The sequence below is a fragment of the Dasypus novemcinctus genome, chromosome 2 (assembly GCF_030445035.2).
Source record: "Dasypus novemcinctus isolate mDasNov1 chromosome 2, mDasNov1.1.hap2, whole genome shotgun sequence".
Lineage (NCBI taxonomy): Eukaryota > Metazoa > Chordata > Mammalia > Cingulata > Dasypodidae > Dasypus > Dasypus novemcinctus.
Genome location: NC_080674.1, coordinates 42430213 through 42454759, shown reverse-complemented (window position 1 = coordinate 42454759; position 24547 = coordinate 42430213). Strand labels below are relative to the sequence as shown.

At 35.5% G+C, this 24547-nt stretch overlaps 1 protein-coding gene and 1 long non-coding RNA gene across 8 annotated transcripts in view; one reads left to right on the top strand and one right to left on the bottom strand.

Annotated features, from left to right (window-relative positions):
• Window positions 1-24547, bottom strand: part of LOC105744985 (uncharacterized) — an 86645-nt gene that overhangs the window by 6111 nt on the left and 55987 nt on the right. The gene's annotated exons all lie outside the window — the stretch shown is intronic.
• Window positions 1-24547, top strand: part of FYB1 (FYN binding protein 1) — a 171986-nt gene that overhangs the window by 135549 nt on the left and 11890 nt on the right. For 5 of the 7 annotated variants that reach the window (XM_058308185.2, XM_004449886.5, XM_012520788.4 and 2 more), the window contains 9 exons: window positions 459-618; window positions 1133-1277; window positions 11272-11294; window positions 12368-12431; window positions 13206-13343; window positions 14902-14927; window positions 16856-16922; window positions 19585-19684; window positions 21162-21324. In XM_058308185.2, coding sequence (XP_058164168.1) covers window positions 459-618; window positions 1133-1277; window positions 11272-11294; window positions 12368-12431; window positions 13206-13343; window positions 14902-14927; window positions 16856-16922; window positions 19585-19684; window positions 21162-21324 — 886 coding nt within the window. The remainder of the gene's footprint in view (window positions 1-458; window positions 619-1132; window positions 1278-11271; window positions 11295-12367; window positions 12432-13205; window positions 13344-14901; window positions 14928-16855; window positions 16923-19584; window positions 19685-21161; window positions 21325-24547) is intronic. The other 2 variants (XM_058308203.2, XM_012520798.4) reach the window with 1 other exon arrangement.

Sequence of the window (24547 nt, the reverse complement as noted above, 5' to 3'; positions counted from 1 at the left end):
ACTTATTATAATAACTTATTATTATCTACTACATAAAAGGAAAGAAAAAAACAACTCTTATCTACCAAGCCTACCTGTGTATCCCATAAAGGCACCTAACGCCCAGCATGAATTCTCATATGTAAGGGAGATTCCATGATCAGACCTGTTTTTGCAAGTCTCTCAAAAAGTTCCTAAGGTTAACAGATCACTGCTGCTCTCCTGTGGATCCCAAGTACATGCTTACCTATTCTGTGTTGGTCCTGCTTGATGTCAGTAATTTTTTCTAACCCTTCAAATAACCAGAATATTCACCACAATGACTTCAGCTCATCACCCTCAATTTCTAGTTCAAATCTGGAAATGTTGGAAATAGTCAGGTTGGCAAGATGTGAACATACAGCTTTCAAAATTGCATTTTGTTAAAGTGTCTGAATAGTAAGGAAACCTGTTCATGATTATTTTCTTACTCTTTGCAGCTAACAGGCCCTATTCAAGTCATCCACCAAGCAAAAGCTTGCTGTGATGTTAAAGGAGGAAAGAATGAACTAAGCTTCAAGCAAGGAGAGCAAATTGAAATAATCCGCATCACAGACAACCCTGAAGGAAAATGGTTGGGCAGAACAGCAAGGGGATCATGTGAGTGCAAATTCCTCTATGACTTCAGACTATTAATATTTTCATTTTGAGCTAATATTAAATTGTGCAAATTTTTCCATAACTATTCTTAAGCATAAAGTTAAGAGCGTGTTAGAGTGGGCAAAGATAGGAAGATTTTAAATTTTAAATAAGCATAATTTCATCTTTACCGCACTTGTATTCTTTTTAGTGGAGAACAGTATAAATTTTCATATTTTTCCAAGGAACAAGGGGCATTAGTCTCTACAGTGATGTTAACAAGAAAAAAAAAAAAGATTCATGTAAAGTACTTTCAACTCTTGGTTATAAAGACTAGGCTTTGACCAAACTGCAGCAAGATAAGACTTTAGCAAAAGATGGTAAAACATGTGTCTACATGGAAGGTCTATAATCAGAATAGTAAGCAAGTAAATAAAGAGAAGTTTTACAGAGCAGATGTACAATTCATATTTTACTCACAACATTAAAAAAATCCAACTACACTTGCCTGAACATTAATTGTTCCTCTTGGTAGATGGTTATATTAAAACAACTGCTGTGGAGATTGACTATGACTCATTGAAACGTAAAAAAACCTCTCTCGGTGCTATTCCATCAAGACCTGCCGAAGATGACCAAGAAGTGTATGATGATGTTGCAGAGCAGGATGATATTAGCAGGTATGTGGAAAAACAAATCGTAAAACTCTCTCCTTGTCAGAGATTATGTATTTTATGATCATACAGTGCTACCTTCCATATCTCTTACTGCTCTCTCACTAAACTAAATTACCATTTACAGTAACCCTAATAGAGTCTTTTATTTTACCTCAGGTTATGTGTATCAGTATATCAAATAATGCTTGAAATATTAGCCAGATCTCATCAGGTGTGTCGCCATTCCAACATACTGTTTTGTACTATTCATTATGATATGATTTTAATTTAGGGATATGCATAATGTAAATATGATTTAGTAAAATGCAAAGTATGAAGCATAAAATATAGGGTTTTTTTTTGCTCCAGAATCTATTAGACTAAATGCATTGGTTGTTTTTAAAATACAGCAGAAAAAAAAATGTTTGCAATATGATTCTACTTTGTTCTTCAAAAGCAAAAACTAAATTCCGTATGTTGAAATTTAAAAAACAAAATCAGTGGTCACTAATTTCAGAATACAGGATTTTAAAATTTGGTCTAAAACCTTCTCTTCACAATTCAGTGAGAAATTTAATTCTTGTTCTTCTTCCTACTCCACCAAAAGATTTGTCCTTCTCTAATAGTTCCTATCTTAGCACCTCCATGTCACTTTTTTCTTTTTCATTTTAAAAAAAATTTTATTAAATTTCATACATAAATGATAAGTATATAGTAAAGGTTGTGAACTTACAAAACAAGCATACATAACATCATACAGGGGTCCCATACATCACCCCACCACCAACACCTTGCATTGTTGTGAAACATTTCTAACAAATTATGAAAAATCATCATCAAGTATTACTAACTATAGTCAATATCATACATTTCATGTATTTTCCCCCAACCCACCCTATTATATATTTTTTGTTCATAAACCATACAGTTTATCCAAAGTATACAATCAGTGGCATTTGGTATAATCACAGAGTTGTTCATTCATCACGTCAATCAATGTTATAGTATTTTTATTACTCAAAAAAAAAAAAGCAAACCACTATCTAACCCATATGTTAGCACTACTAATTACAAATCATATGATATGCTTTAACAATTTCTATTTATTTCCAAACATTTACAAACAACTCTTTACCAACTCTGCACAGATTAAACCTCAGCTTTCCGTTGTCTAAACACATTCTCTTCTCTGGTGACTTTATTCTAGCTATAACTCCATAAGTTTACTCAATATATTTAGTTCATAATAGCACAATCATACAATATTTTCCCTTTGTGCATGAGTTGCTTTCCTTAACATAATGTCCTACAGGTTCATTCATGTTGTCATGTGTTTCATGACTTCATTTCTTCTTACAGCTGGATGATATTTCATCATATGTATATACCACAGTTTGTTTATCCAATCTTCATTTGATGAATACCTGTTTTCATCTTTTGGCAATTGTGAATAATGTCCCTATGAACATCAGTGTACAGATGTCTGTTTGGGTCACTGCTCTCATGTGTTCTGGATATATTCCCAGTGGTGGTATTGCAGGATCATGTGGCAGGTCTCTGTCTGCCAGACGGACTAGTGACTGTACAATTCTACATTCCCGGGAAGCAGATGTGGCTCAACTGATAGAGTGTCTGCATACCATATAGGAGGTCCAGGGTTCGGTACCCAGGGCCTCCTGGCCCGTGTGGTGAGCTGGCCCATGCAGTGCTTCCATGTGCAAGGAGTGCTGTGCCATGCCGGGGTGTCTCCCATGTAGGCGTGCCCCACACACAAGGAGTGTGCCCTGCAGGGAGAGCCTCCCCATGCGAAAAAAGCGCAGCCTGCCCAGTAGTGGTGCCACACACATGGAGAACTGACGCAGCAAGATGACACAGCAAAAAGAGACACAGATTCCCAGTGCCGCCTGACAAGAATGCAAGTGGACACAGAATACACAGAGAATGGACACAGAGCACAGACACTGGGGAGGGGGGGGTTAGGAAATGGAGAAAAATTAATTAAAAAAAATTTTTTTTAATCTTAAAAAAAAAAAAATTCTACATTCCCACCAACAGTGAATAAGTATTCCTATCTCTCCACATCCTCTCCAACACTTGTAGATTTGCTTTTTTAATAGTGGCTATTCTAGTAGGTGTGAAGTGATAGCTCATTGTAGCTTTGATTTGCATATCCCTAATAACCACTGATGTTTAATATTTTTTTCCTGTTTTTTTTCACATTTATATTCTTCTTTAGAAAAAAATGTCTATTCAGGTCTTTTGTCCATTTTTTAATCAGGTCATTTGTCTAATGTTGAGTTGTAGGATTACTATATATCATGGATATTAGACCTTTGTCAGATGTGTGATTTCCAAATATTTTCTGCCATTGAGTCAGCTGCCTTTTTACCCTTTTGACAAAGTCCTTTGAGGTACAGAAGTGTTTAATTTTGAGGAGGTCCCATTTACCTATTTTTTTTCTTTTGTTGCTCGTGCTTTGCATGTAAGGTTTAAGAGACCCCCACCTACTACAAGGTCTTGTAGATGTTTCCTTACATTATCTTCTGGGAATTTTATGGTCCTGGCTTTTATATTTAGGTCTTTGATCCATTTTGAGTTGATTCTTGTTTAGGGAGTGAGATATAGGTCCTCTTTCATTCTTTGGGTTATGGATATCCAGTTCTCCCAGCACCATTTATTGAAGAGACTGTTCTGTCCCAGAAAAGTGGACTTGGTTAAGCTTATCAAAAATCAGTTGACCATAGAGGTACAGGTCTATGTTTCTGAACTCTCAATTCTATTCCATTGATCAACATGTCTATCTTTATGCCAAAAAAATGCTGTTTTGACCACTGTAGTTTTATAATACACTTCAAGGTGAGCAAGTGTGAGTTCTCTGACTTCACTCTTCTTTTTGAGAAAGTTTTGACTATTCAGAGGTCCTTTCCCTTCCAAAAAAAAATTTTTAGAAGGTACCAGGGATTGAATCTGGGACTTCATACATAGGAAGCAGGCATTCAACTACTGAGCTACAACTGCTCCCCCCTTCCAAATAAATTTGAGAATTACCTTTTCTATTTCTGTAAAGTAGGCTGTTGGAATTTTGATTGGGATTGCATTGAATCTATAAATCAGTTTGGGTAGAAATGATATCTTCAGGATGTTTACTCTTCCAATCCATGAACACAGAATAACCTTCCAATTGTTTAGGTCTTCTTCAATTTCTTTTAGCAGTGTTTTGTAGTTTTCTGAATACAGATCCTTTACATTCCTGATTAAATTAATTTTTAGATATTTGAGTCTTTTTGTTGCTATTGTAAATGGATTTTTTTCTTGATTTCAACCTCAGCCTGCTTGTTACTAGTGTATAGAAACACTACTGATTTTTGTGTGTGGATTTTGAATCCTGCCAATTTCCTGAACTCATTCATTAGCTCTAAGAGTTTTGTTTGTGGATATTTTGGGTTTTTCTAAATATAGGATCATATCATCTGTGAACAGTGAGAGTTTACTTCCTCTTTTCAAATTTGGATGCCTTTTATTTATTTTTCTTGCCTAATTGCTCTAACTAGTGCTGAAAAACAGTGGTGACAGTGGGCATCCTTGTCGTGTTCCTGATCTTAGAGGGAAAGCTGTCAACCTCTCCCCATTGAGTACAATGTTGGCTGTGGGATTTTCATATATGCCACTTATTACGTTGAGGAACTTTCCTTCTATACCTCAGTGTTTTAATCAAGAAAGGATTTTAATTTTGTCAAATGCCTTTTTTTCATCAATTGAGATGATCATGTGATTTTTTTCTTTGATTTGTTAATGTGATGTATTGCATTAATTGATTTTTCTTATGTTGAACTATCCTTGTATACCAGGAATAAAACCCACTTGATTGTGGTATATAATTCTTATAATATGCTATTGGATTCTATTTGCAAATATTTTGTTTAGAATTTTTGCATTTATGTTCATTAGAGAAATTGATCTGTAATTTTCATTTTTTGTAATACATTCATCTGACTTTGGTATTAGGGTGATGTTGGCCTCATAAATTGTGTTGGGTAAGATTCCCTCCTTTTAGTTTTGTTGATTTTCTCTATTGTTTTTTTCGTTGTTGTTCTCAATTTCATTTTTTTCTGCTCTAATCTTTCTTATTTCTTTCTTGAGAGCTGTTTTGTGACTGACCCAACATATGGTCTATCCTGGGGAAACATCCGTGGGCACTTGAGAAGAATATATAACCTGCTGATTTGGGGTGCAGTGTTCTGTATGTCTCTGTCAGGTCCTGCTCATTTATCCTATTGTTCAAATTCTCTGTTTCTTTGTTTATCTTCAGTCTAGTTGTTCTATCTATTGATGTGAATAGCATGTTAAAACCTCCAACTATTTCTCCTTTCAGTTTTGCCAGAGTTTGCCTTATGTATTCTGGGGTACACTGGTTAAGTGCATAGATACTTATGACTGATACTCCTTCTTGGTGGATTGTTTCTTTTATTAATATCTAATGGCCTTCTGCATCTTTTATCGCTTTTTGCATTTAAAATATGTTTTGTTCAATACCAGTATAGTTACCCCTGCTCTCTTTTGGTTACTGTTTGCATGAAATATCTTTTCCAGTCTTTCATTTTCAGTCTATTTGAATCCTTAAGTTTAAATTGAGTCTCCGGCAAACAGCATATCAATGGATTATGTTCTCTTATCCATTCTGTCAGCCTTTTCTTTAATTGGGGAGTTTAACCCATTAACATTCAGTGCTATTACTGTAAAGTCAGTACTTCAACAGTTTCATCCTTTGGCTTTTATATGTCATATCTTATTTTTGTCTGTCTTTTTACCCTTTTGGTTACCCTTTCTGATAGCGTTCACTTCTACACTCTCCTCCAAGCCCTCTCTCTTGTCATTTCTTTTCTGGCTGCAAACTCCCTTTCATGTTGCCTGCAGAGCTAGATTCTTGTTTGTAAACTCTCTTAGTTTCTCTTTATCTGTGAATATTTTAAATTCACCATCCTATTTGAAGGACAGTTTTGTCAGATAAAGAATTCTTGGCTGGCAATTTTTCTCTTACAGTACCTTAATTATACTGCTGCCTTCTTGCTTCCATTGTTTCTGGAGAAAAATCTGCACTAAGTCTTACTGGACATCCCTTGTATGTGATGTTTCACATCCACTTGCTGCTTTCAGAATTTTCTCTTTATCTTTGGCATTTGGCATTCTGAATTTATGTGTCCTGGGGTAGGTCTATTTGGACTTATTCTAATTGAAGTATGCTGTGCTTCTTAGACACATATTCATGTCTTTCATGGGAGTTGGGAAATTTTCGGCCAATATTTCCTCAAATACTGTTTTTGTCCCTTTTCCCTTCTCTTCTCCTTGTGGAATTCCCATAATACATATGTTGGTGCACTTCATTCAACTCCCTGAGCCCCTGCTCATTTATTTCCATTCTTTCTTCTTCTGTTCTTCTCTCTTTCCAATTGCAGCTATTCTGTTCTATTCGTCGCTGATTTTTTCTTCCATGACTTTAAATCTTCTGTTGTATGCCTCTATTGTATTTTTAATCTCAGTTATTGTGTCTTTCATTCCCATAAGGTCTGTTATTTTTGTATCCAAGGTTTCACATTTTCTCTTTGTGCTCATTGAGCGTCTTCTTAATATCTTTTACATCTTTAGCCATGCTGTCCTTCAACTCCATGATTTGACTTAGGAGATTTAAAGGAACGTCATTGATCAGTTGTTTCAAGTCTCGTGTCTTATCTAAAGGTTTGATTTGTTCTGTTGCCTGAGTCATTTCTCCCTTTTTCTTAATATACCCTGTAATTTTTTGCTGATGTCTAGGCATCTGGTTACGGTGCCATGTTTACCCTAGTGTTCAGTTTCTCTCTCTTGCCTAGGGATTTACTGTTAAGTAGCTGTGCACTGCCCCTGTTCTTTGATTCTCGGTTCAACTTGTTCTAGATATTTAGAGTTGCCCTGTTTAACTGCTCAAATAGGGCTAAGGACCCAGTAATGGGGTACAGGCCAGTTTTTAAGGGCCTTGGAGAGGTGGGCAGTAAAGGGAACAGATTGCCTCTTTATTTCTTACTGTTTTTCCATTCTTTGCATGCACTCTCCTTATCAATCAAGAGATGGCGCTCTTCATCAGATCTCTCAGTTCAGGCCCCAGATGCTAGGGGCGACTACATTGCTTCCTCAGAGCCAGCCAAGCCTGGCAAACAAACTCTCTCAGAAGCTGCTCTCTTCCCTTGGCTGGCCACACCCTCCCTCCCTCTGGATACTCAGCAGCCAGCCCAGGGCAGTAGGGAGGGTGTTTGCCAAGGCAATTTATCTTTAGCTTCCTGCAGGCTCTCAGAACAAACAATGTTGCGGCCCCATCTGGCCTGGAAGTGTGTGACCCCTCCAGTGCAGCAGACCATGTTCACTGGCAAAATTTGATTTTGCAGGGGAATCAAAGATTCTGTCCCAGGCAGGGGAAAAGGCAAGCTGGGAACAGGGGCAGAAGCAGGGAAGGCCAAGTTTGTCCTCTCAAAAGGCAGGGTTGTTTGCGATCAGATCCCTGCTTGGGAATCTGTCAGGGGAAAAGTCTGCAGGAACAAAGGAAGGAGCCACTAGGCCAGAGGCAGAATAAGAGATGGAATCTTAGGGGGCCAGGATAAGTGGGGGAATCCAGGGACTCAAGGTGCTTCCTGGGGTGGGGGGAATGCAGCTGCAGTGTCTCCCCCTTCCCTATTCCACCCCAGCCCCAGCCCTGGCCTTTTCTTTTCATCCCCCTTCCTTAGGAGAGGAGCTGTGGCCCTGGCCATGTCACTGTGCCCGTGTCCCCTGCATGTTCCCCACCCTCCACCTCCCTCCCTTTGCGCAAGCCCCATTACAATAAATTTTAAATAAAACCCTGGAAAAAAACCTGAATTTTCTGTAGGCTGTATCCCTCCCTCTCCCTTTTCTTGGGGAAGAGGACCCCTGCAACCTCCTTAGTCCACAGCTGCCTGCCAGGGACCAGAGGACCCAGTGCTGTTTCTTCAAAGGCAGGGAATGGGTGCCAATAGCTGCTGCTATAACGTTACTTGTGGGATTTTTCCAGCCAAGACTCCTTTGCTTTGCCCCTCACTCTTCTGGGTGGTATCTAGCCTTATCCTAGTGTCCTATGCCCTAGATCAGTTTTCCAGACAGTTTCTGCCTGTCCTGTAGCTATTTTTCAGGAGAGAAATGAGCTCTCTGCCTCTCTAATCCTCCGTCTTCCCAAAAGTCTCTTACATGTCACTTTTGATACCTCCTTCTACATCCCTGCACAAACCAATGGCCCCCCACACACACACAACAAAGGAAATTCTAACTAATTGAAACATTTTGATTTAAATCCACCCATATTTCTCTTTCTCTACTGCTTTCATCCAGGAGCAGGTATTTTTGACACTTCCCCAATTTAATCTCTACCTGGCAGATGCCATTTTTATCTTATTTAGTGCTTCTTAAATATTCAGCTTGATCCAAATGTAGGTCAATGCATCAGTTTGACAGAGTCTAAATACTCTATACCCTATACCTTAGATGTCAGAACAATGTCAATGTGATATAAAAATTTCTAAGTATTTGCTTTCCATTTCCATTTATATTTGTGGCAGATTAGTAGCAAAGAGTTCATCTACTAGCACTGATCCTTCGACATACTTTGAGACACATTGATCTAAACTGACCATATCACACTTCTGCTTTCTACCATTTGCCATTACACTGAGAATTAAAACCATTTTTTAGGAGGTACCAGGGATTGAACTAGGACCTCATACATGGGAGGCAGGCACTCAACCACTGAGCTACATCTGCTCCTCTAAAACCAACTTTTTTATCATGGTCGTTCAGGCTCTGCCTGATACTCCCAACTACCTTCCTAGCTTCACCTCCCACCTCACCCTCATCATTTACTAAACTTGTTACATCAGTTTTTTCCTTTGCTCTTCCCTCTCCCTGAAATGCTCTTCTTACCACTCTCCACCTGGTTACATCAACCTTCAGATCTTAATTTACATGTAGCTTCCTCTGAGAAACTGTCATTAATTTCCAGTCTCAGTCCAGTCTTCCTGTAATAAATCTAATGTTTTCCTTCTTGCAGTACCACAACATATTTTTATATAAGCACTGGTAGGATTTTGTGTTTGTTTTTCAATGCATATACCACAAACTGGCTAGCATATTTAATAAGAAAATTAAAGAAGATATTTTATCAACATAATTTCTATGCAAGCTTTATTTTGGAAATTACAGCTGCTGTGACAGAGAATGCAAAACAAAACGTGCCCTGTCATTAGTAGAAAAGGGAAAGATGCTGAATGTCGCCAGCCCTTGCCCTGACAGGAATGAGAAAAGGACAGCCTCCCCACCCCCTTCTTCCAGATTCCTCCTGTTTCCTAGCATTCCTCACTTGCCCTTTCCAGACTGCCCTGGGGAAAGGGCAGCTGACTGTGGCTGCCAGCAATCAGGACAGACAGGAGGGTAAATAGACAGGCCCTGACAGCTGTCCTTCTCTCCTCCCAACTAAAGCAATTTCTGTAATAAATATGAAAGCTTGAAGGAAACAAGCTTTCATCTATGTATGCTTCTCAACCTTTATTCCTGCCATTTATCCTTTCCTCTCTCTTCTCTTTCTCTTCTCCCGTGCCCTCTTCTCCTTGCAGCCCCTTCTCTGTTACAGGTTTTTTTTTTAAATTCTAAGCAGTCCATTTTAAGCAGTTGAAGAATTGCTCTAGAAATGAAAGAAATGTGTGGCAGCTTTGCTCCCAATTATTATAACTCTGTCTTTTGGGAATTATGAACAAGATTCTCCAAGATTCTTTATATTTGCCAGGAGTGACAGCCAACCAGAATGTAACTGTTCACATAGTTCTAACTGCATGCTTCATGCTCAAAGGGAAATGTCAGAGAAAATAAATTTAAAAAGAGTAGGTAAGCAGGGAGAGACTCTACATAAATGTCTTCAAAAAGCTACTCTTTATCTATATATATTGATAGCATGCTTCCTACAAACTTCCACTAGCAGCAGTATGTTTTTCTTTCTAAATTAACAAACTCTACACCAGATGAATATCTTTTATTCTGATTTTTTACATTATGGAATTATATATAAGTATATGAGCTACCCTGTACAGTTTGATATCAGATTGATATCAGTTGCTGGAAGATTATCCAAAGGATAAAAATGGGGCCAGAGTGTTAAGAGTAGAGATAAGTGTTGCCAAAAGAACACTATACAGGAAGGCACCAGGGTTCTTGTCTCAGCAATTCAGTTCATTAGATGTAGGCTTGGGCAAGTTACTTAACTTCCCAGAGCTTCAGTTTCTTTTTTGCAAAATGAAGGAATTGAACTAGATGATTTCTCTGATTTTTCTAGTTCTCATAGACTGCAGTTCCTTTGCTCTCACAGAACTCACATTTTATTTGGAGGCATGAACCAGAAAACAGATCATTATAACATAAGACCTAAAATAGGGAAAATATAGAATGTAATGGAAGTTAATAAGAAGCACAAACCATCTGGATTTAGAAAGTCAGGGGCCACATCATATAAAAGTTTCATGAATACGTTTTCAATTTTTAAAAAATATTCTCCCTTTAAAAATAATTTAATGCTACTGGACTAACAGTAAGATGACATGATTTTAAAGTACTGAAAGAGAATAAAATTTAATGAAATAATAGCTCTATATGATTCCTAGAATAACAGTCTTTTTTTTTTTTTAATAGTCCATCTATGGAATGATGTAAAATGTACAATTTGAAAACTGCCTCATAGGAAAACGTTAGAAAGAAATAGTATATCGATGTTAGAAATAAATAGTATATATAACACTGAACCTCACTTGGTTCTTGTTTTTTCCTGTCTTGTTACTACTGAACCCTTATGATAAACATTTTTCTTCCTCTTTGCATATAATATCCTGATAACTTTTAACTAGAATGTTATTTTGCTTTTGTTTAACTGCTCAATATGTACTTCTCTTCCTGATGGCTAAGTAATTCATATAATAATTTGATTTGTCTATTTTTTTTCTAGCCACAGTCAGAGTGGAAGTGGAGGTAAGCAACACAATTTTATCAGTAATTTCTCTATAAGGTTCCAAATTTTTATTTTACTAATGACCAATTGCTTTAGTTTTCAAATAATAAGAGGTGTTCTGATGTGGTAGATACAACATTGGGCTGAGAGCCACTGACCTAGATTCTAGTTCTGGCCAGAGTAACCTGAGAATAGAAAATCACTTCTTTCTTCCAAATCTTGTTATGAGTCATAGAGTGATCTCAGTTCCAGGGTGCCCAGGACAGTTACAATTATTAATAGCATTCTCCTTCATTTTCTAAAGTTTCCTTAGAATAACTTACATGGGCATCTTGACTATGATTCCTGAAGGGGCCCTAGTTTTCTCATCAACCAAAAATCAAGAATCGAAAGAGTACCTGGCAGTGCTAAAAGTCAAATTTCAAGTTCATTTTAGATATTCTTGCACATAAAAAGTACTCAATAAACACTTGTTAAATAAATGCTTATCAAATAGCAAGTTTCTGAAAAAGGTAGACTAACAAATCAAGTAAGAAAGGATTTAACTTTAAGAATATATATTAAAAACTTCATCTCAAATTTTTGCTTCACCTACCATACTTATTTAGTCTACAAAATGTGCCTTTCATTTCATTTGCTTTTCTGCACTTATATCTAATCAGCATCTTTTTCTGAATGTCTACACACTAATTTTTACTTGTCATCTCCTAAATTCTTCTTTTTCCACAATAAATATTCAACTCTATCTCTATTTAGTTTTACTTTTTCTTATATTTATTCCCCCAATCCTTTCATATCATATTCACATTACTTCTTATTACCACTCATTCCTTTATTATAATTTCAGCTCTGAGACTTTTTATAAGATTATCGACAAAGCAGTTAATTTACTGTTATGTTAGGTCTATAGGAGAGTAGGAAAATAAAGCTTTTAAAATTTAAATTGTTAATATAAAAGAGGAATGCTTTCTTCAGTTAAATAAGGAAGGTTTATTAACAAAATTCAGATAATTTTTTAAAATGCCAGGTTACCATTAAATGACTAATTTATGAAATTAACGATTTCCTTTCCCCTGCCCCTGTCCTAATGAAGGGATGTTTCCAGCCCCACCAGATGATATTTATGATGGGATTGAAGAAGAAGATCCTGATGATGGGTAAGAATAATCAATGAATTGCCTTTATGCAAATTATTTTGTACACTAAAATTTAATTTTGATTTCAAGTTAAGATAAAAAACAGAAAATATTTTATTATGCCACCACCAATGATTCAAATGTTTAATTAACAGTAGTAGTAAATCAGGAAGTATAGTTATATCACTCTTCAAAATGAAGTAGTATACTATTTGGAAGAACCTCAAAAAATGTGTCAAAAGAAGTAAAACAAAGAAGGGATGAAAAATTACAGATGTCATAGATATTTTTCCCAAAACCTTTTCCAGTCATTTATTTGCCAATCAATCAGTTACTTTTACAACAATCTCCAGAGCATTTAACAGTTTCATGGCTATCCATTGTATCATAATCATATTTATGAGCAACCCAAATAAACTGAGACCGTATACTATCTGTGGAAGAATCAATATTGAATATGTACTCCTTTAAGTGTTACAATCTTTTAAAATGAATATTTGAAAACTTAAGTTCTATTACTTACTTACTTTTAATAATATAGATAAACTGATGTTTAAAACTTAACCTGACTGACTTATCATTTTAAGGATCAAGAGAAACCTCACAAATAGAAAAAAATGAGCAACCTAGTATTCAAAGACCACGATCTCGATGCTTAATACACCATATAATTGAATGCAATGAATTATTTACTGCCTGAATGATGGATGCTTTATAATTATAAAAAATCTGATTGTCAACCCACTGTCTTCCACTGATAAAATCCATTCTGATCAATGCCTGCATGCTCCAAAGTTCCACATTACAGGTTGAAGAGAAGAATAACTCATGGCCCTGGGGAATTTTGAAGATGCTAAAGGGAAAAGATGACAAAAAGAAAAGTGTACAAGAGAAATCTAAAGTCTCTGAGTCAGACAGTGATGAAGTTTCATCGTAAGAGTTGGCCAACCAAATTCAGTGCACAATAACTACACTAATATTAAATTATTCAAATGCTACTAATATTTTATCACCAATAACCAAATTCTGTTAGGCCTAAGACATTTTAACATTATTCTCTGATAATCATGTTAGCCCCACCCATACTTTCATCCTTAAACTCATGCATTTACATAAGGGGAGCCCAACATATTAAAACAAAAATCACTGTGTGGTTCAAAAATATATTTTGCTTCCCACACAAACATACACACATGCACACCCGTGCACACACACACACTTACAGACATACACATTCACAGTTACTCACACACATGCTTATACACAAGCACTCCTACAGTTCATTTAGTAGGACTTTTTTTTAAAACATTACATCACATCTAAAAGTTCACAATTTCAATGCCACATTTTATTAGGTAATATTTTATATTGACCTGTCATCAAAATATACATTCTCTTTTAAATATTATTCTTCTAGAAATAAAGGACACAATTTGAAATGTATATTATTTATATGTATTATAAAATCTCTAACTTTATTTCACAATTCTGATACATTGTCTCTATTTGAATTATATATTTCTCCTATACTAAATTTTCTCTATATTAAGTTTGTCTAAATAAAATCTCAGGCATAAATTTTCTCTTTCCATCCCCAAAACAATCCTTTAGTATAAATTCCATACATGTGAACTTGAAGAAACTTTATAATATTGCCTGGTACAGGAAATTCTTACTGTCTTATGAGTACTTCATGGATTCATGATATTTAAATGAGGTCTTTATAAGATGTTGATTCCATATGCCATTCCTTATTTTAAACAGTTTTGTGAAGCATCAAAACAACACTCAGCAAATAGTACACTTTAAGTTATAAGAAAAACAAAGAAATCTGTAGATGAAATACTACTCATATATAATCCTTACTTATACAGAAATAAAAAGAGATTACTTTTTCTGTCCCAGTTCCATACCACCCAATTCTGACTTTGGGTCATTTGAAATCATTTATTCTCACACTCTAGTTTAACTGGCTATTTCTGTCCTGTGCGTCATTCTTCTAGTGATATATTTGTGTGTGAGGTGTGTGTGTATATTTAAAAGCAAAAGTTCAGAAAATAATAAAAGCATAGGTCTTCTTTGTGTTGCAACTAAATGCCACCCAAATCTGATTTCAGATCACTTATATTAATAAGCTCTCACTTTCTAGTTTAAGGGGATATTCCTTTCTTATTCTCCAGTCTCCTGTGTCTGAATGTATATATACAAATCTGAAAACATTAGTCCAATGGCTATTGAAAAAATAAACTAACTTAATGCCTTGATTCAACTTTTTTGGCCATCTTTGGAGTTAAGAGAAAGTCTTGCTAAATTCCAAATTGGTGGACAGAAATTAAAGTTTAGTGGAGAAATGGAAGATGAGAAAGGAATGTAGGCAACAGATTAATCTTTATAAGGCTCCAGGTTTACCTGTGATGTGTGATTCTAAATAAGACTGAATTTCCATGTTCATATTACGCTGATTATAACTATGTTCTCATTTTCTTTCCAGTTTCCCTCCTCCCCCTAAACAATTGGGTAAGTAATAAAAACAAATTGTATATTTTATATCTTTTTTCTTGCAGATGGAGTAGTGGGAATGCATTGGATTTAGTCAAAATATCTGGATTATAATCCCAATTGAAAATAATTAATTGTGGGTTTTGGGGGGCAAGTTGCTTCACTTTGTGTGGCCACATTTCTTAACAGTAAAATAAAGGAAAGAAGGAAGTAAAAAATGATTGATGGTTAAGCTGTTCCTCCAGGGGCCACTATAGAGATAGCTACCAACTGGCAGGAATTGACATGCCACCCCCTTAAGCCCCCACCTACTCCATTCAGATCCCCTCCAACACTTTCTCTAATTGGTAAACTGGGCTTCCTCATAAAGATTTCTGAAAGCACACTAGATTATATGCCACCAAGACCCTTCTGATCTAAATATCTTTTATTTTAAAATGTATAATTTACATATCTGATAATTTTGTACTATTGTACAATTTCTTATCTTATAATTTCTATCAACTTATTTTTGTCTCTACTGAGTGACCTTAAAAAGACTTTTCAAAAATTAACTATGAACAAATTAAAATGTAGTCTCCCAAGAATATTCAGGAGCTTTCAAAAAATTCACTTATTTTAATATAGATATACTAAAGTAACAAAACAAGCACAAAAAAAAAAAAGTAGTCAGTTCTTTCAGATGTTAAACTGGCATCAGAACCTTATTTTCAGTTTTCGGTATGAAAATATGTAAGGGACTAATTGAAATCAATCAATAGCTGTTGATGTGTTTGGATCCAAATCTATAATTTTCAAAAGTTATTCAATAAACTCAGCTCCACCAAGAGTAGGTTTAAAATGGAATAAATATAATAAATTAGATTAAAAGTATACTTTTTGTTTTAATTTTATTTTGTTCTTGTGTGTTTTAAGTGAATGTGCATGGTATATTAATTCTTACCATTCCAGAGCCTGGTGATATGTCCTTTTTTTTTTTTTTTTTAAGTGTATTTCATGGATTTTTCATGTAGTTGAGCAAGTTTCATCCTATGAAATTAATTAACCTTTGAGTGGAAAGACAATACAAACACATACATACATACATACATACATGAGGAGAAGTTTTTAAAAGAAATCAGTGCTTTGCCACTATCAGAAAGCATTTAAACTTTCTATGATAATGATTTTTTAAGCTATTTACACTCACTTCACTCATCTCTTCAGCTTGCTCCATGGCACAAATTAGTAGGTACAGAGAGGCCCCATTCTTCCTGACTTTATTAACAAGATGTTTAGAAAAAGTATCTACAGATTGGAAAAGCCATTGAATGATAACTTTTCCACATTTACTTATTCTCAACTTCTGCTAATATCAGAAGTGTCTTATTAGTAGAAATATTCTTTCCATTGGAAGGTAGTATCACTTCTTATAGTACTGTAAGATAAAACTTAACTATCAGCAAGTATAGAGAAAGAGAGAGAAAGATATAGATAGATATAGGTAGGTAGGTAGATAGACAGATAGATAGATAGATAGATAGATAGATAGATAGATAGATAGATAGATAGATAGATAGATAGATAGATATTGATAGATTTAGCTCCTAAAACCCTTACAAATCAAATCAAATAGATTTGGTTTTCAACAATCTGCTATTCCAGCCATTCATCACACCTGTGGATCTTCAGATAATCATACACTGGTTTTGTTGTTGTTGTTCTGTATTTGTTTATTTTATTCAGATAGTTATAGTCATGGTCACTGTTTTTTGTTTGGAGGCAGGGGGGGTTGTTAGTTTGGGTTTTTTTGGAGGAATTTAACACATACATCCAGAGAGATGTGGATATGCTTCTAGGATAAATTTAACCAGACACCAGGAAAACTTATTTTGTTGTCCTTGAACCAAACTTTCTATTAAAAACATCATGAGTGTTTCAACCTTTGATCATTTGTCTTTTGTTAGATATGGGAGATGAAGTTTATGACGATGTGGATGCCTCTGATTTTGCTGTTTCATCCACAGAGATGAGGTAAGTAAAATGTTTTCATTAAAATGAAGTAGTGAAAATGAGACGGCTCAAGAAAATTCGACTGGAATGAAAACCCAGTGGGTGCATATTTACTTTGTGACATCATGTGCACCATCCTTCTCTCTGAAGCTGTGCTTCTCTTTGGATCCCCAGCTATAACATCTTTGCCAAGCTTGTGAATGGATAGCCCAGCTCAGACCCTGCCTCCTTTGAGTACGCCAACCCCACCCCATCCCCCACCCCTGGTTATGCTCCTTGTCTCTTGATTACCTTTTCTACCTAAGACACACTGATATCTGCATTCATTCATTCCTTCATTCTGAAAATATATATGAATGCCTACTCCTGATCCATTTTTTCCTCTTATTTTGACTCTTTTTTCCTAAAATCTTTTTGTCCTGAATATACTTCTTACTTTACCTCTTAGCCCTCATCCACCCTGTTAAGCCTCCTCCATGCTCTACAAGATCATTTCCTTTGTGGAAAAAAAAGAGGATTTATTTTCTGAAAGGACTTTTTAGTTATATACCTCTTTTAAAAGAGTCCATTCGAATTTCAAAAAATAATAGAACAAAGAACAGTCAACAGTGAATAGCACTATTCTTCAACTCACCTAAGGTTTCAATTCAATTTTAGGCTAAAATGTATGAAAATCTGTTAAGATAGGTTGATACAACAGAAGTACCTTTTGAAAATTCTTTGGAAATTGAAAATAACGTAATAAGATGCTTTCTTATACTCTAATATATATAAGACATGATCTTTTGTATAAAAGCTTTTTCAAGAAAATAGAAAAATAAGTAAAAAGATCTGTAAAGGATGAAAGTAACATAAATTGAATATAATAAGTGGTGTCCTCTGAGCCATACTAGGAAAAATGCATTAGTGACCTGTAAGTATTCATTTTTTACCAACATAGTTAAACTAATTTTACACAACTAAAGACAACATCAAGATCAAAGAACCTGAAGGAAAAATATGCTGTCATTCACATATGAAGATCAAGTTCTACTGGTAAAAGAAAACAAGAAAGATGAAAGGAGAATAATTATTCTTGTTTTTCAGTTCTCCATGAAAGGAAAATCTTATCTTCTTCAACTCTTATGTTCAAATTTCAGTATTCTTCACCATCAGGAAGATACTACTTAAGATTCTAACCCTAACAGTTTTTAAAGCATTTTTCCATTTATATTACTGTAGAAATACCACCACATTCTAAAACAGCACTTGAGAAACCCATTGTCAATATTGACCTCTTTCTTTAAGCAAAAAAAAAAAAATCACAGCAAATTAAACTTTATATGATTTGTTTGCTTTCTTAGCTGTTTATTTCCAGAGTTTAAAACAAATTTATGTTCTCTAACATAGCATTCTATTTTTAAATAAGTTTCAATATATTATTTTCAAAGATAGCTTGGACAGCATTTTTCACATTCATGTATTTTCTAAATAGCCTCAAAGAGCTCATCCAGACCAGTAATCTCACTAATGCCCATACTCCCATAAGGAGACTCTGATGGAGGATGCAGAACATAAAGCAGGATATTTTATTAATTCATTTCAAAGTGAACAAACTAAATTCCAAGGTTCAAAAACTAAGAAGCAAACGTTCAAATAAATGTTACAAACAAGCTTTATCAAAGGTAATCTTAATGAAAATTTCCACATTATAAATATTCTGAAATTTTTAAATTCCCTTCTGCAGAGATTCATGGCCCTTTCCTAACATCCACATTTAATCCTGGCTGCAAATTAGTATCACCTGGGGAGCTTTTAAAATATATATGTCAGAAGCTGAGCCCCATTCCGACTAATTAGATTTGAATTTGCAGGGATCAGGGAGGTGCGTTGGTAATTGTTAAGCACTTGTCAGATAATCCTGTGAGTAGCCAAGCAGGAGAATCATGTCCTAGGTTATTTCGCTTGTCTCATGGGAGTTGGTTTTGTCCATTTAGTATCTTCAAGATAGAGTGGATTTTCATGCCTATATGTTCGTTTCTTAATTTTACTTTTAAATCCATTAATTCATCAAAACACTTAGAATATATTTTCCTCTCTTACTCACTCTCTCCCTTTACTTCTTACTCCCCTTCTGCCCTGCCACACAAAATGGACAATTGATAGTGTGATTAAGATAAAGATTAAATGTTAGCATTTCCTTAAAGATCTCCTTCTTATCTAAAATCTTACCTTTTACCTTAATTCATTTAGCAACATTTCCCTCTTCCTATCCTGCTACATTTTAAGGACAAAGCATTCCTTAAAAAAAAAAAACTTTCTCTGTGACATTGACCAAACTCTTTAGTTAGCTATCCTTGAAAATTAAAGGGTTTGAAAAACACAAGAGATTGAGCAATAGGTTGAATCATATGAAACAGATGATATGCAACCATGTTTAAGCTATAGCTCAGTGATTTGGCATAATTTAACTGAATAGATACCCTCGTGCTTCCATTTGACCCCAGAATTTGTGTTTTCCTGAAGAATCAGTGTTATGAAATTTCATAATGTATTATACTAAATCATACTAGATTTCTAAAAAAAAGTATTAATTGAAAACAAAATTTAACAAAAATTTGTTATAAACTATCTCATTCAGTCCTATTCATTTTACACTGTTGAATAAAGTGTCATTTGTTTTTTGTGTGTTCTGCTATTGTAGCCAAGGAATCAATATTGGAAAGGCCAAGACAGAAGAAAAAGACCTTAAGAAGCTTAAAAAGCAGGAAAAAGAAGAAAAAGACTTCAGGAAAAAATTTAAAGTATGTCATATTTAAATATGATACAAAGCTCAAAACACTAAAGAGGGGGGCTCACCTAATTATTTTTAATGCATATTTTAAAGTATAATTATCAATATCAACTCTTATCTTTTCCATCATAACTCCTTTATTTTCTAATAATTTTGTTTAGATTTTAATTTATTCCTATAGCAAATTAAGCAAGCTGCCCTGCATATACAATAAACATAGAATGAGAATAATCATCTAAAAATAGTTGTCCTTTAAGGTTTGATAAGAAGGTAGTCTAATAAGTAAATTTTACCTCCCCTATTTTTCTCTTTTTTGTAAAGCAGTTTTATTGAGATATATTCACATACCATACAATCTATCCAAAGTATCCAATCAATGGCTTTTAGTATACTCTGTATTGTGCATTCATCACCACAAAAAATTTTAGAACAATTTTAACTACTCTAAAAAGCAAAACTCCACACCGTTTAGCAGTGACCTCTCAATCCCTCTATCCTTCCCCAGTCCTACATAATCACTTACCTTCTTTTCCTGTTTTTACTCTTTTCATTACCCTTTCTGCTGTTCCTTCCTTCTCTACTCTTCCAAACATCTTTCTTTTTCTTTCCTGCTATAAGGCTCCCTTTAATACTTCTCACAAAGGCAGATTCTTTTTATGAATTGTCTTAGTTTCTGTTTATTTGTGAATATTTTAAACTCACTCCCAAATTTGAAGGACAATTTTTCTGGATAAAGAATTCTTAGCTGAAATTTTTTTCTCTTTCATTATTCTAATTCTATCTTCTCACTTCCATGGTTTCTGATGGGAAATCCTCACTAAACCTTACTGGTCATCCCTTGTATGTAATGTTTTACTTCTCCCTAGCTGCTCTCAGAATTTTCTCATTATCCTTGGTGTTTGACATCTGAACAGTACAGGTCTTGGAATACTTCAATTCAGATTTATTTTGATTGGGTTACACTGTACTTCTTGGATACAGAAGACCAAATTTGTTGGCTAAAAAGCTGAATCAGCCTCAGTCTGTGTTCCTCTCTCTCCCATTTCCTGGGGAGGTAAATCCCTGCATACCCCTCTGTCTGTAGCTGTCTGCCCAATACCACGGGACAATTCAGAATTTTCAGCTTGTAGAGTTGAGGGCAAGCACCGGCTGCTGCAGCAGCAGCTTCTACTCACTGTCTTTCCATTGAGATTTTTGCCCTGCGCCCCTCTCTTCTGGGTGGTGTTCAGCCTTCCCCTGGTGTCCTAAACCCTAGAGTATTTTTTTTTCCTGGCTGTTTCTGCCTGTCCTCTAGCTACTTTTCTGGGAGAAAAGAAAGTCCCATGTCTCTCTAATCTGCCATCTTCCTGAAAGTTTATCCTCATTTTTCTTGAATGCTCTTACCTTATCTATTGACAACAATTAACTATTTATTTGGCAAATCTGTCAGTAAATGAATTACTGTGACGATATGCATCAGTGAATAATGCTTTTCTTTGTTTTTCTAGTATGATGGTGAAATTAGAGTCCTATATTCAACCAAAGTTGCACCCTCCTTAGCTTCTAAAAAGTGGGGGACCAGAGATCTACAGCTAAAGCCTGGCGAATCTCTTGAAGTTATACAAAACACAGATGATGTGAAAGTTCTCTGTAGGAATGTAGAAGGAAAATGTAAGTCAATCCTTTCACTACATATATATTTCCCTCCAGTATTTCTTAAGAAGCAAATAAGTTTTAGCAATTGCCACTGTTCTTATTTATTCTTTTGCTCTGTGCTTTGTGAGTTGTGGAAAACATTAAGAACCTGGAGATTTCACTGTGCTGAAATCAAGGTATTTTATTTTAATCTCTTTTCAGTTATCATGTGCTATATATAAACTGTACTGCCAAGGTAATGACAAAATAGTGTTTCTCAAAATGCAACAACAGACCACCAGTATCAGAAAGTTATTGGGCGCAAACCAAAATTACAGTTGCCTGGACCTACCCTTGACTTGCTGAATCATGAACTCTGGAAGTCATATGGAATTTGTGATCATAAGTTCTTCCTCAGCTTGTTTATATACACTAAAGTACATAAAATGTTGAATAGCTATTGCTCTGTACTTGTTATGAGATTATATAGCATATGCACACTTAGAATTTCCAGTTGCCCTACCTTGTGAATTCACTTGTTCCCATTTCCTATTTGAACACAATACAACATACTATTCCAAAATCATACACGAGAGCCTTTGCCCTCTTTGACTTTATCAGCTATTAAAGTTGACAGATGGAAATAGTGTTGTCAGTTTTTAAGGAAGTTTGTCTCATTTAATGTCCATCTGCTGTTCTATCTTTGGAATTGGATAGCCAGCACGGTTGTCCCATATGAACTTGGTTAGTCTACATGGAAAACATGGGCACTGAGGTGAATTTTAATGAAACAAAGATGACTCAGGGGTCAGAACTGAATTAAAGTTTCAAGAATAAAACACAGTGACTCAAGGGTAAGGAAAATAGCTCCGAAGTTAACATGGAGGAAACATAGTTGACTTTTAAAAAGAGAAAGTGGAATGTGGAGACAAAGGATAAAAGGTGAAGGAAATGTAGTATTAAGACTTGAAACTTACTAAAGCTAATTGGCAGACAGCATTCCAGGAGACAAAGGTAGAAAAAAAAGCCCATTCAGACTAGCATTTAGGGGCTCTACCTTACGGAACAGCCCTAAATGTAAAAAAAAAATTGTATGTATTTAAAAGTCATTAAAATATGAAAAATGTTCAATAATAAAAATTAAGTTATAATAAATATATCCAATTTAATATTTTAATTGTTTATAACAAGGAAATTTTAATAACATAATATTAAGATAAATTAGAAAGCTACTCAATGGGGGATAGGATTTACAGACATGCTTTTTAAAGTTAAGTAAATAAAAGATATTAAGCTAAAAGAAATTACACCAAAATGGTTAGAGTGATAGACCTAAATGATATCTTTTCTCCACTTTCCATATTTCACATTTTTCACAGTAGAGAACGGTCCTAGTGCTTGTCATATGAACCTTTCTCTACTGAAGAAGATTTAGACACATCTTCCCCCTCCCTTGTCATAACAAGATAATCTTGCCATGCTGTCCTGAAATGCCTATCCTTAGCAACAAATCCCATCTACAGATATGCTCCTCCAACCTCCGTGCATACACATATCACATGAGTATCTTGTTAAAAATGCAAATTCTAATTCAGTATGTCTGAGATGAGGTCTGAAATTTTCATTGTTACTAAACTCCCTTGAAACTGATGTCGCCCTTCCATGGAGCTTACTCTGACAAACAAGGTTGTAAATGACCTCATCAACGAACATGAATAGATGAGCAGGAATAGATATACTACCAGTAGCAGAAACTTGGGAAAAAAAGACTCCTATCTTTCTAATAATCACTAGACCTCCGGAATGTGGATGAGCAATAGCTTATCAGGGAAAATTTCACAATTTTATGCCATTTCCTATTTGGATCTCATTATTTCTAAGCACTATTATGAATACTGGAGGGCCCCTGTCTTCTTCAAATTTATCATCTTTTAAAAATAAGAGATGAAAGTATTTCATAAACTCCTGGTAGATTACAATCATGAGCTCCATGTAACTGTTGTCTTCTTTTACTGGTAAAATACCAACACGCTTTATGATTTCCGAGCTCACTGATGACTAATTCGATTTTTAGGTGGTTTTGGGTCCATCTCAAAAAGGATGGAAACCAGATGATTATATTCATAGCACTTATGTATCTGTTGTTTTACTATTTGAAGATTATCTTTGGGCTGGATTTTGTCTTAGTTTGGCTTCCCCTGGAAGCAGATCCCGAGGTAAGGATGTGAGTACAAGTAGTTTATTTGGTAGATGATTCCAGGAAATACCTATGGACAAATCGAAAAGTGAGTCAGGGAAGGGAAGGCAACCAAGAAAGTTTTGTTAATCGAAAGAGTTACCACTTGGCTCCACTCCTATGGATGCTTCAGGGCTCCATCTCCCCACAGACGCTATGAGCAATCATCAAGAACTGGCAAAAATATCTTTCTCAAATCTCCAGAAAACCGTAAAAGGACTACAGTAACAGGGCAAGCACTGAATCAAGAAAAAGGTTACTTAAAATTGGTAGTATCTCATGACATCTTAGCTGGGTGCTACCACATCCCTCACCAGCTCAGAGTGGAGCTGGCCTGCGCTCCTGCTACCAATTCCTGTTTCTTGTTTTGGAGAGAGCAGAGTAACCCTTGTGCACATACTGGTAGCATGGATGTCTGGCCCAGTCTGTCTGGTGGTGACCTGAAGGGCTCACCATCCCAGAACTCGCCTTGCATGTAGAAGGCAGCCCCCCAATCTCTCCTACAGAATGCTCTAAAGAAGTAGTCAACTGACTGCCCAGGGCAAGGGATTGCTGGCTATAGAATTTATAGTGCCCAGGGTGCATAATCAATAGGATTTGGGCTGATTGCTGTGTGGTTTGCTTGGAGCTATGTACCCCAGAAAAACATGCTCTTAAACTTCCTGTGTATATGAACTCATTATAAATTAGAGAGGGCACCATGTGTATTGACATGAGACAGAAAAGCCAAGGTCAAGGTTTTCCAGCTGCCAGTCCCAGAATGCTACATTCTTCTGGGAGAAAACATCAGCTTGATGATATGATTTTAAAATTATTTGAGTCTCAAAAATGTGAGCCAATAAATTCCTCTTGTTTAAGACAACCCATTTCATGGTATTTATTTTAGCAGCGAGAAAACTAAAACAGGGTTCATCACCCCCTCACCTAGATTATTTCAATAGCCTTTCAAATGACTTGTGTTGAGCCAGTGAGCATCAGCTACCAATCTCAGTGGAGGAGGTCTACGTATGGAGGATGGCACAG